The sequence below is a fragment of the Pinus tabuliformis genome, chromosome 6 (assembly GCF_031772625.1).
Source record: "Pinus tabuliformis cultivar Carrire ecotype Pingquan chromosome 6, CPIR1, whole genome shotgun sequence".
Taxonomy (NCBI): domain Eukaryota; kingdom Viridiplantae; phylum Streptophyta; class Pinopsida; order Pinales; family Pinaceae; genus Pinus; species Pinus tabuliformis.
This window is the reverse complement of record NC_142292.1, coordinates 428179987-428192575: the sequence shown is the minus strand read 5'-3', so window position 1 is coordinate 428192575 and position 12589 is coordinate 428179987. Positions and strand designations below refer to the sequence as shown.

The window sequence follows — 12589 nt, the reverse complement described above, 5'->3', positions numbered from 1 at the left end:
AATAAATATGAAATAGGCGTGACAAGATTGACAAACAAATATGAAAGAGATGGAGGTAAACCTTTTGAAAAATTACTTAACCAAGTTTAGATATAATAACAAACCTTTTGAAAATTTACTCGCTCTATGAAAAAGAGGGGTACACTTTTTGAAAAAATACTTCAGCAAGTTTAACCATAGTAAGAATGGATTTTCAAAATTGGCATTGAAATATATAAATTCCAATTTTTAAACTACCCAAATCAGTTTTCAATATACCAATTCAAAATAAGCGAAATCAGTTTGCTGGTATATAATTTGAGAGCATGAAACTTCACCTTGAAAGATAATTGAAGTACAGTAAATGTATCATACATGAGGAAAAGCCTGGCATAGGCATAAATACACTTCAGATAAGGCTATTAGAAAGAGTTGGATATTATAGACTGGTCAGAGATCATAAAATATACCACAAACAGTAGTAGACAGTTTGTTCTTCGGAGTTTATTAAATACACTAACAAGCGTTAAACAATACACTAACAAGTTTGTTTTATTTTATATATATATTTGTGATTTGTCCTTGAAATTTCCATTCTTCTACGCACAAAGATTGTTCTTGGGAGTTTATTAAATACACTAACAGGTATCGAGGTGTTAAACAATACAACTGCTTTATCTTGTACACACATTTTTTAAATTGTTTGAAGCTATACAGATAACACCTTCTTCAAAGGATTCAATTGAAAAATGTTCTTTTACTCAATTGAGAACAGCTGTTTTACACCAAAATAATAGGAAGTGTTTTAAATTGTTTGAATGGAGTGTCAAAGTAGGAGACGTGCAACATATAAAAGTTACTAGAAGATTGGTCATGTGCACAATTGAATTTGTTGTCCGTGTTTTATTTTATATATATATATATATATATATATATATATATATATATTTGTGATTTGTCCCTGAAATTTCCATTCTTCTACGCACAAAGATTGGATGAGTATTGGAAAAGGGGAAGTGAAGTGTCTATGGTCACAATCCAAACTGAATCTCCTGGTATACGAAAATTGTTTGATTGGTTAGTTATAAAAAGATTTTAATTTAAATAAATATAATAAAAACATTTATAATTTATAATGTTATATATTATGTTTGTTTTTTTCGCAACAAATACATATTATTTTGGTTTATTTTCGCAACAAATACATATTATTGTGGTTTATTGTGGTGCATTAACGGCGTGTTAATCGCATTACATGCGACAGGGGTAGCTATCCACCCACTTGGCCGGATCTGGCAGTTCGCGGTAAGTGATATCAAGGCATTTATGGTTCATTCGGCTCGAGGTCTGCAGGTAAGGGATTTAATCATGGCGCCCCTTAATCACGGTTCATTCGATCTGAGTTCTTCAGGTATTGGTAATCTGGTTTTCCTCTGTTTGTTATGCCTTCAGCACCCCTGCGCAGCTCAGGGTGTATGGAATCCCCTCTGGCTTCTTAACCGGTCTCAATCTGCTTGCTTTTGGTATATTGATTGGGTCTTCTCCGCCGGTGTCTGGAGTATTGAGTTGGTCTTCTCCGCCTGCGTCTGGTTTATTGATTTCGTCTTGTCCGCCTGTGTATGGTGTATTGATTCGGTCTTCTCAGCCAGTGTCTGGTCCGCTCATTGGGTTCATTCTGCCTGTGCCTGGTTTTTTCAACTGGTCTACTCCATCTGTAGCGAGTTTTGCATTTGGGTCTACCGCGCAGGGGTCTGGTCCTTGAATTGGATTCAGTCAAACTGTGTTTGGCCGCCTTACTCCCAGCTTCAGTCTCCCTGCTCATACAAGCTGCCTGCGCATCCTGTAATGGCCCGTCGACGCGGCGTCCCCCGGCGTGGTAGTAATTCAGGCTCTCGTGGAGGTTCTCGGGGTCGTGGTGGCTCTGCCCCTCAACGCATCACTCCTTTAGCCTCTGCCTCTCCATCCTCTCCACCCTCTGATCATTCTCGTCCCTCCTTGAATAGCTCATTTCAAACGACCCGGTTCAAGTTCAGAAGTAGGCTCAATAAGCCTCTCATCTCAGCCACTATTATTGTTATCTTCTTGGAGGAGGAAGATGAGCTTACAAGCTCGAATGAAACCTCCAGGGCTCAGTCTCAGTCTCAAAATTCAAGTGATTTTCAGGGTGACATGGCTGGAGTTGTCCTCAATGACACTTCCGTGCAGCACGAGGAGGGCCTTCAGGAAGACCTTCAACCCCAGCCAGCTTCACCACAAGAGCAAATTCTTGCTTGTGAGCCAGCGCGCCTCTCTGGAAGTGTTCTGAATCTTGTTCTTCCTCCAGAAGGCAGTATGATGGAAGCTGAAGACAATGTAATGGTGACCTGGGTTGGCTCCCCCAACCAGGCAAACGTGGACGCGACAGGCTCTCCTCCGCAGGTTTAAAGACTCCTGGCTCCAGTGTCATGACAGCAAGCTATCTTTTGATTTTTGGTACTTGTGTGAAGTTCCCATGGTTCATGGCTTCTTTTGATATCAGTCTCTAGGTCATAAGTCTGGTTTTGAATCTTTTTGTAATAGCAATTTTAAAGAACAGCATTTTTGTAAGTGATCAACTACCTCTGAAGCTTCGATCACCTATAGATCAGTTTAGTTTTTGGTCTCTCAAGCTCACTACAATTCTCACTTCTATGACTCTCATTTTTGTAAAAGGAATGCAGTTTGCTACCTGCAATAGTCTTTTTGGTGGAGGGCAGGCTACGGCCCCCTCAGAGGTTCAATCCTCTCTGTAAATATTTTTTCCTTTTATCTTTTTTAATAGAATAGTCTTTATATAGAAAAAAAAAAAAAAGATAAAATATCATGACTTAGAAAAACCTTAAAATTTTGACTATCTTTCAACCATGTAATTAAAACCAAAGATCATGACTAAAAAAACCTTTTTCAACATATTTCAACGAGGGAATTATGGAAAAATGTTATGACTAGAAAACCTTTAAAAATAAACAACTAAATGAAAGTGTCATTTTTTTTTTCTGAATACGACTAATTCTATTATCATACAAAACAAAGATGCATATGGTGTACAGTGGGCAAGGCTATGGAGATTTGCCTATCAGCCTTCTTCTTGCCCTGATTACATTTCCAAAATTGAGCAAAATCAAAAATTGGAATTTGATACCTGGCCACTGAAGACACATAGACTCTGAACAGACACTAGGGCCATGGACTGACCCAGACAAAGACAGACATGAACAATTATAGCCGACACATAGACAAAGAAGCTGATACCAGTTGGCGGAAACATAAACAAAAAACCCAAGAAATGCAGCTGAGGTTACCGGGAGCGAGCTCATTCTTCATCGGTGGTGTAAGGCACCGGTTCTATGCGGCACCCAAAACGGAGAGAATCCTCGGAATCTGAGAGAGGGATGACCACTCCAGAGGTCCCTCCCTGAGCTGGCTTGCTTGGACCAGCAAGCGTAGAAGGACCGGCGGCAGGGACACAATCCATGACTGGGCGCTCGAGATCAATTTCAAACTCGCGTCTAGGGGCCAGACGACTGGGAACCGCATCAATCGGAAGGCACGCGATGGGGGAATCCTCTCTGCTGTAGCGCTGCCAATCCGGTGTTGGCTCTGCCTCACGCACAGGTTGGCTTGCAGCAATATTAGTCTCTGCCTCCTCGCTTTGTGAGACTCCCGGCTCAATCTTGATGGAAATGACCAGAGTAGAATTGGCTTGAGGGCATGGGAGCCTATACCTGAGCGTTGGATGCTCCGACTGACCCTCCTCTGAACGAATGCTTCTACCAGCATGCTCGCCATCTTTCTCATTGCTTCCTTGGAACCTCTGAGGCACTGAGGTGACTTCAATGGAGGAGGAGGGCGAATTGTGGCTTTGCCGCTGCGTGAAGGCCCTTCCTCTGGTTCCCCCTCGTCTGCTGCACATACGCGGCCTCTCCCTCTGCATATCTGACTTTTCCAGATGCACCCTCACGCAAACACCCATTCTCAGCGGAATTGCAGGGCGTGCTCGTCCCTTGCTCTGCAACCAGCAGAATGCACGCCTCCTCTTGCTTCTCTGAACTCAGCAGGGCGTCGCTGCTATGCCATCCCACATTCCGCTGCAAAACAAACACCTCCCCCTTAAAATGCTCCATGGCACCGATTACCAGGCAACTCACGCGAGCGGAGAAGGCCGACATTAATGCCTTTGGCCGTCGGATTGCATGCGGGTTAATAACCCGCCTCACCTGGTACCTCCCTTCGTCATGGGCCTGCCACTTGCCCACGTGACGGCTCATACCATCAACACGTTTTATCTGCACCCGCATCCAGGACTGAATGAAAGTATCATTATATCAAGAGTAATTTCTTTTTAAATGTAAAAAAATATAACATTTTTAAAATTTTAGCCTAAGACAACTTGACAGATTGTAAAAAAAAATAAAAATCAACCATGAAATTGACACGTAGTGTAGGTGAACTCAACCTATTGCAATGGAAACTTAAAGACCAACCATGAAATTAACACATTGTGGAGGTGATCTCGATCCATTATAACGAAAACTTTAAAATAAAATACAAATTGACACATAATGAGATCGAGTTACTAGTTGAGGATCCACACAGCCCCTGTAGAAGAAAATAAAATAATAAATAGGTTTATAAATAAATAAAAATGAAAAATACAAAAAAACAAAACAAAAAACACAAAAAAAATTAAAAAAAATAATAATAACAAGTAAATAGAAATATATATTAAAATATAAAAATAAAACACAAATATATATATATATATAACAACAACAACAACAACAACAAAAATCAAACATAAAATGTAAAAAGAAGACAAAATTAACTTATAAAATATAAAATTTTAAATCAACAAATTAAATATAAAAAACAAAAATAGAAATAAATAAACAAGAAAATATTTATAATAACAAATTCTTTCGGAAACAATTACATAGGAGTAATTTCGTCCTGAAGATGAATCACACTGGATGGTTCAAAACGCGTCGACGAAATTACTCCTATGTGATTGTTTCCGAAAGAATTTGTTATATTAACATGGATCATAGAAGTCTAAACTCAGAAAAGAAAATATTTCCAAAGAAACATAATTTAAGATTGTCTTTTTTGTGACACAAAAAGTTAGAAGAATAAAAAATAAATAAATATTACCAAAGTGGATAATAATAATAAAAATAGACAAAATGAAAAACATTAAAATAAATAAATAATACATTAAAATATTAATAATAAAAATATTAAAACATTTTTCTGAAAATTAAATTAAAAAATAAATAAAACTAAATTGAAAACAAAAACAATAAAATCACAATTAAGAGATAAAAGTATTAAAAAAAACACACATAAAAATAATTTTAAAAAAACATTAAAAAATCGAACCTCTCATGTATTGAGGGGTGGTGAGGGTTGCATGCATTCTTAAGACACAATAAAATTTAAAGTGTCTAAAATATGTCTTAAAAAAGATTGATGCTTTTCAAAATCCACATGAAATCACCAACATCTAAAAATAATTATCCACACATAATGCATTACAAAATTTGAAGTGTAAAAAATAAGTCCTCTAAAAAAAAGGGTTGATCTTGCATTAACACTTTTTAAAATTAGCATGAAAATTACTAACATTTTAGAAAAAATGTTCATACTTTATACATAAGAAAATTTAAAGTGTCAAAAATATGCTCCAAGAATTAAAGTGTATTCTGAATCAACACTTTTCAAAACCATATGATTTTTTGCTAGCTCAAAAAAATGAGAGCCCGATACAGTTCCCATTTGATAGTTTACTTTGTTACCCACCCTAGGAAATGAGTTGTCTTGACTTAGTTTATTTTTGCAGGTTTTGTTTGGGTTTGTTCTTTGGAGAATACTTATTGGGCCCACTTGACAATGTTCTCTTGATTTTTTATAATGTATTTTTCCATGAGATACCCTTCTAACATCACACAATAGGGGGCATCTTTTGTTATACTTATCATTAGATGCATCTTTTAGCCTTAACACTCCTTTTCCCATTTACAAGCTCTTTAAAAAAGAAATTGTGAGTATACACACCTTTTAAACTTGTATAATGTGTACATACATGACTCCTATGAAAGAAAATTGCATATATACACTATTCTCCTAAAGAAACTAGCATAGGGCCTCATTTTGTACTAAAATGAATTAAATGTGTGCATCATTATGCATTTCAAGGTGGGTTTTACATGTTTTATGGAGAGAACCATATAAACTACTTTATGTAGTTGAAGGAGAGAGATATTGATGCCTAAGGTGAAGGAGGGAGATAGTGACAATACTCACAAGCAGCTCTATGTTGGAAACTTACCTCCTAACCTTTTTGTTTGCAATCCTCTTGAGCTTTTAGATATTCCCTTACATTTAAAACCCTTGATTCCTTGTCTTCTCTTTGTTCTATAGGTTTTAGAAAAAGAATCATCTTTCTCTCTTTTTTTTTTAGAGGAAAAAGACATTGTTGTTAAGACCTTTAATGGCATAGAGTCAAGGGAACTAGAAAACAATTTTGAGTATAACCTTCCGCAAGAACCATGTATTTTTGAAGACTTGTATTGATATTAATTTTTATAATAAGGAACTCATTCTTTTGTGTTCCAATTCAATGTTATCATAATATAGTGTTTGACCATGAATTGTTTTGTTGATTTATTTCATCTAACACATATACTTTTCCTCGTTTATTTTACTTTGTGAATGCAGGTCATTTAGTAAAAAGTTAAAGGAAGTGGATTTTGCTAGTGTTCCCTCATAAATCTTTGATTTTTGGGGTGTGTCATCTATCCTTAGATGGTAGTTAATAAAGATTGTTTCTTATTATTGATTAAGTTGAATGTTTTTTTTTTGTTTTTGTTTTTGTTTTTTTTGTTTCGTTTTTTTTTTTTGTGGTTTTAACCCTAACAATAATAAATAAATAAACAGAAAAGAGAATTTAATTCGTGATGTGGTCTATCTCACTAAAATGAGATATTAGATAGAGAAAAAGTTACGTAAACCAAAGAAATTAGAATGATGACAAAAACTCATACATCAAAATTTTGAATATAAAATAATAATAGTAATAATAATAATAATCCCTATATAAGATTAAATTAACATAAAATCAAATATAAATAAATCACTATATTTAAATTACATTTAATTTTTTTATGATAATTAAATTAAATTATATATTATAAAAATCAAAATAAAATTTCATAACATCTCGTACCAAATAATATGTTTACACACTGATAAATCTATATAAAGAAAAAAACAATTGATCTAAAAAAATGCTTGTATCCTAAATATGCTTGTATCCTAAATATGAAAGAGATAAAGTTTCAACCTGTTTAGATAGAGTGGGGATATGTTATCCTAACCAAAAAAATACAAATAAATATGAAAGAAGGGAGGTAAATCTTTTGAAAATTTACTTGAGCAAGTTTAAAAATAATAACATGGGCTTTACAATATTGAAAAATAAATATGAAAGAAATAATAACACATTCTTTACAAGATTAACAAATAAATATGAAACAGATGGAGGTAAAGCTTTTGAAAAATTACTTGAGAAGTTTAGATATAGTAACAGACCTTTTAAAAATTTACTCGGTCTATGAAAAAGAGGGGTACACTTTTTGAAAAAATACTTCAACAAGTTTAACAATAGTAAGACTGGGTTTTAAAAATTGGCATTCAAATATATAAATTCCAATTTTTAAACTACCCAAATCAGTTTTCAAATATACCATTTCAAAATAACCGGAATCAGTTTTACCCGAATCAATTTTCAGATATACCATTTCAAAATGACCGGAATCCGTTTCTGGTATATAATTTGAAAGCGTGAAACTTCACCTTGAAGATAATTGAACAGTAAATGTAACATACATGAGGAAAAGCCTGGCATAGGCATAAATACACTTCAGATAAGGCTATTAGAAAGAGTTGGATATTATAGACTTGTTAGAGATCATAATATATACCACAAACAGTAGTAGACAGTTTGTTCTTCGGATTTTATTAAATACACTAACAAGCGTTAAACAATACAACTACTTTATCTTGTGAAGACATTTTTTAAATTGTTTGAAGCTATACAGATAACACCTTGTTCAAAGGATTCAATTGAAAATTTTTCTTTTACTCAATTGAGAACCGCTCTTTTACACCATATTTTTTAAATTGGAAAGTGCTCTTGCACGCACTTTTTTTAAATTGTTTCAAGTGAATAAGCCAAAACCCTGTACAAATAACACTACGCTGAATAGAATCAATTGAAAACTGCTCTATACTTTGCCTTCAGGCATTTTTTTCCACTATCCTTTGTAGCATATTAGATTACCTGGAGGCTTCAGCAGTCTCAGTACTGATGAAATCGGTCATTTGAATGTCCAAAGATTGAGATGAAGAAGAAGATTGGTGAGAAGAAGATCCCTGCAAAGTGTCAACAGGAAATGGGAATGGAGGAACGTCTCCTTCTAAAATTTGAACAACTTTTCTCATTGAGGGACGACGAGATGAATGCACCATTTGAACCTCCGAATGACTGGAGGGATCCACCATTTGAATCTCCGAAGCACTCGATGAAGAAGATGGTTGCAAAGGTGTGTCCATAGGAAATGGGAATGGAGGAGTGGTAATGTCAACGTCTCCTTCTAACATCTGGACAACTTTGCTCATTGAGGGACGACGAGATGCCTTGAACTGTATGCACCACAGCCCAACTAAACCTAACCTTTTGGCGATGACTTGGTCTTCCTCTGACATGTCCTCTTTTCTTAGATTTTCGAACTCTCCCTTTTCCACTTGTTTAAAAGCCCACTCTGCATAGCAGAATTTACTGTTACTTTCTAGATACTTATAATCGATGTTCTTCCTTCGCCCCACCATCTCCATAAGTAATATACCATAGCTATACACATCAGATTTATCAGTGACAACTCCATACAGCCTTGACCACATCTCTGGAGCAGCGTAGCCTAGTGTTCCTCTATTGGCCACAGAGACGTGACTTTCCTCTCTGTCGGATATTTTGGCAAGACCAAAATCTGCAACTTTGGGCAAAAAATTAGCATCAAGGAGAATATTAGGGGGCTTTATATCACAGTGCAGGATGCGATTTCTGCAGTCGTCATGTAGGTATGCAATGCCGCGAGCTGTACCAACTGCAATTGAAAACAACTGTTTCCAATCCATCTCTTCCTTGTGGTCTCCATGGATATACTCGTCCAAAGAGCCATTGACCATGTATTCATACACCAAAGCTCTTTTGCATCCCTGAGAACAATAACCCAATAGGCGCACCAGGTTAATGTGGCAGGTCGTTCCCACTGTAGCCACTTCTGCAATGAATTGTTGCTCACACTGTTTCGACTCATCCAAAATCTTCACAGCTATTAGATGTCCATTGGGAAGTTTTCCTCTATAAACAGTTCCGAAACCTCCTTTGCCAAGCTTCTGTGCCAAATTGTTTGTGTAAGTTATAATCTGACTATAAGAATACCTTGCAGGCGCTTGTGCTGAATAATAATTTAAGAAATTCTCAACCGAGGGAGGTCTCGAATCTGCAGAATCCATAAAAGCTCGAATGCTCTGCTGCTGCTCACGGGAACTCCTCCGACAGCAACAACTTCGACGACGAACCATTATGCAACAGACCACTACTATGCTAAACACAGCACATACTGCAATAAATATAGCTGGAAATAAAGTTGAAATGGTCATTAGAACATGAAAAATAAGCATCCATAAAGAATGGATCCGTTTTAAAGACTAGCAATTTACCTGCCAAGTTCTTTGCAGATAACCTCTTTCCGTATTGTATTACAATTCCTTCAGACAAACAAAAAAGAAACTGCTGAGTGAGACAATGTAACGGTGATAGTTAACACAACATAACGTAAAGTAGCATATAGATGGAGGTAGCGAAACACAAAAGATTCTCACCATCATTGCAATCACTGCCGTGGACATCATCATCAGGACAAATGCAGTATGGTTCATAATTCTGCTGGCCAGTATCAAAAATAGCTTCGAAATCGGAGTAACATCTTCCCCCACTGGCTTTGCAAGAATCACACTCATGGTCGTGTATAGACCATTTAATTTGGAATCCTCTTTGGTGGAGTTGTTCGAAATCCTTATCCGCGCTAATATTGTAGCTTTTGTTTGTTGGAACGACTATAGGATAATTGTCGCAACTTGGAATTCCGAAACCTGCCTGAGGGTAAAAGAAACAATATCTGTTGCTTGCTGTGCAATCCAACCTCTTGATGAGGGAGCCATTGAACAGTATGTCGGCTGGTTGTTGTGTACAGTTAACAATTGTTCCGAGCGTGTCTGCATCAGAAAGATTGAAGAATCCACCTTTTGATAACCAATCGTAACCGCCAGAGTAATCGTTTCCATCATCATAAGGGTGTAGATCGATATAAGATGAGGTGATTTGAAGGGTTCCAGTAGAGTAAGAGGATTTTGCGATCTCTCCAACTACTCTGCCATCCCAACGGGTGTTAGAGCCATAGCCGGATAGCGTAATCAGATGATGATTAGAACAGTAAGCATATAGAGGGCCACATTGGCCGAAGGGATATTGAATGATGGAATTTCCACAAGTAAAAGGAGCACAGTCTTTAAAGGATGGAAAATAAGGGCCAGCTGCAGAAGCAATAGAGGTAAAGAGGAGCAGCATGAAGTAGGAGCAGCTCATTTTGGCACGCGAAAGCCGAGAGACCTTACAAAAGAAGATAAACAAACAAGTGAATTTGGCAGAGAAATAAATGAATTACAAGAGAATTTAAGAGCAATCAGAGCGGAATCAATGTCAAAATCAACGGGGAAGTACGAAAGAGATGGATAGTATCAACATTGGCCAAAGTACGCCAAAGTGGAATAAGCTTTAAATTGTTTGAATGGAGCGTCAATTGAATTTGTTGTCCGTGTTTATTTTATATATATATATATATATATTTTTGTGATTTGTCCTTGAAATTTCCATTCTTCTACGCACAAAGATTGTTCTTGGGAGTTTATTAAATACACTAACAGGTATCGAGGTGTTAAACAATACAACTGCTTTATCTTGTACACACATTTTTTAAATTGTTTGAAGCTATACAGATAACACCTTCTTCAAAGGATTCAATTGAAAAATGTTATTTTACTCAATTGAGAACAGCTGTTTTACACTAAATAATAGAAAGTGTTTTAAATTGTTTGAATGGAGTGTCAAAGTAGGAGACGTGCAACATATAAAAGTTACTAGAAGATTGGTTACGTGCACAATTGAATTTGTTGTCCGTGTTTTATTTTATATATGAATTTGTGATTTGTCCTTGAAATTTCCGTTCTTCTACGCACAAAGATTGGATGAGTATTGGAAAAGGGGAAGTGAAGTGTCTATGGTCACAATCCAAACTGAACCTATTTATAATGTTATATATTATGTTTGTTTTTTTCGCAACAAATACATATTATTGTGGTTTATTTTAATTATTTTATGTTTTAATTTTGGGTAATATAATTAATGGGTAGTATTGTGAATTTTTATAATTTAAATTGTATTTTTAAATATGTAAATAGATTTAATATTTAAAATTCATTAAAATATTTTTATTGTAAAAATTGTACAATTTAAAGGGAGGCAAGAGTAAGAGTAAGAGGGACTCTAAGAGATTCTAATTATCCCTTTAAATTGTATTTTTAAATATGTAAATAGATTTAATATTTAAAATTCATTAAAATATTTTTATTGTGAAAATTGTACAATTTAAAGGGAGGCAAGAGTAAGAGTAAGAGGGACTCTAAGAGATTCTAATTATCCCCTTTAAATTGTATTTTTAAATATGTAAATAGATTTAATATTTAAAATTCATTAAAATATTTTTATTGTGAAAATTGTACAATTTAAAGGGAGGCAAGAGTAAGAGTAAGAGGGACTCTAAGAAAAAATAGTGTTCCAATTTGTTTAGGGTCTGAAAACTTCATCCAACAACCAAGTCAAGTTTTTAAAATAATGGAAATGACTTGAGTTTTTAAAATAATGGAAATGACTTGAACTATTGCTAGCCAGGAAAAGATCAAGACTATAATGGTACGTAAATGTCTACAAAGCTTTAACACTCATATGGAATTTATGGTCCCTAGAATCCAGCACTGAAGTTACACATCTTTGTCTTATCTTGGCACGAATTCATAAGTTGACAAGAATGCACAATTTTTTAAATTCCACTCTTGGTGGCACATCATTAGTTTCAAGTGGTATCTCCTCATCAATTCTTAATGTTCAATCTAATACAATCATTAGTCTAGCCATCGGCTAGAGTGGGTGGGTCTTTATTTGAACACATTTAAACATTTCTTGAGCAGTGAATTGAAGTTAATGATGATTTTGACTTCCCACACTTCTGAAGATTTTGGCTCTGCGATGAATTATATATATTAATCATGCTGGTGGCTCAACCTCAAGTTTTATTTAATGGTTTGTCTGGTATCTATAGATAGATATGAAGTTATGTTCATAACCAGGGATTGTGACAAGGGTGGTGAGCTTGATATTGGTTCTTTGTTGATGATATTAAATATGGTGGAACCC

At 35.5% G+C, this 12589-nt stretch overlaps 1 protein-coding gene across 1 annotated transcript; it reads right to left on the bottom strand.

Annotated features, from left to right (window-relative positions):
* Positions 1-8334: 8334 nt before the first annotated feature.
* LOC149259136 (LEAF RUST 10 DISEASE-RESISTANCE LOCUS RECEPTOR-LIKE PROTEIN KINASE-like 2.2) lies at positions 8335-10777 on the bottom strand. Its single transcript, XM_089452860.1, has 3 exons — positions 9943-10777; positions 9781-9828; positions 8335-9695 (listed from the first exon to the last, which is right to left on the bottom strand). Exons 1-3 carry the CDS (start codon positions 10703-10705, stop codon positions 8335-8337), a joined length of 2172 nt encoding a protein of 723 aa, XP_089308986.1. The 5' UTR covers positions 10706-10777.
* Between the last annotated feature and the right edge of the window lie 1812 nt (positions 10778-12589).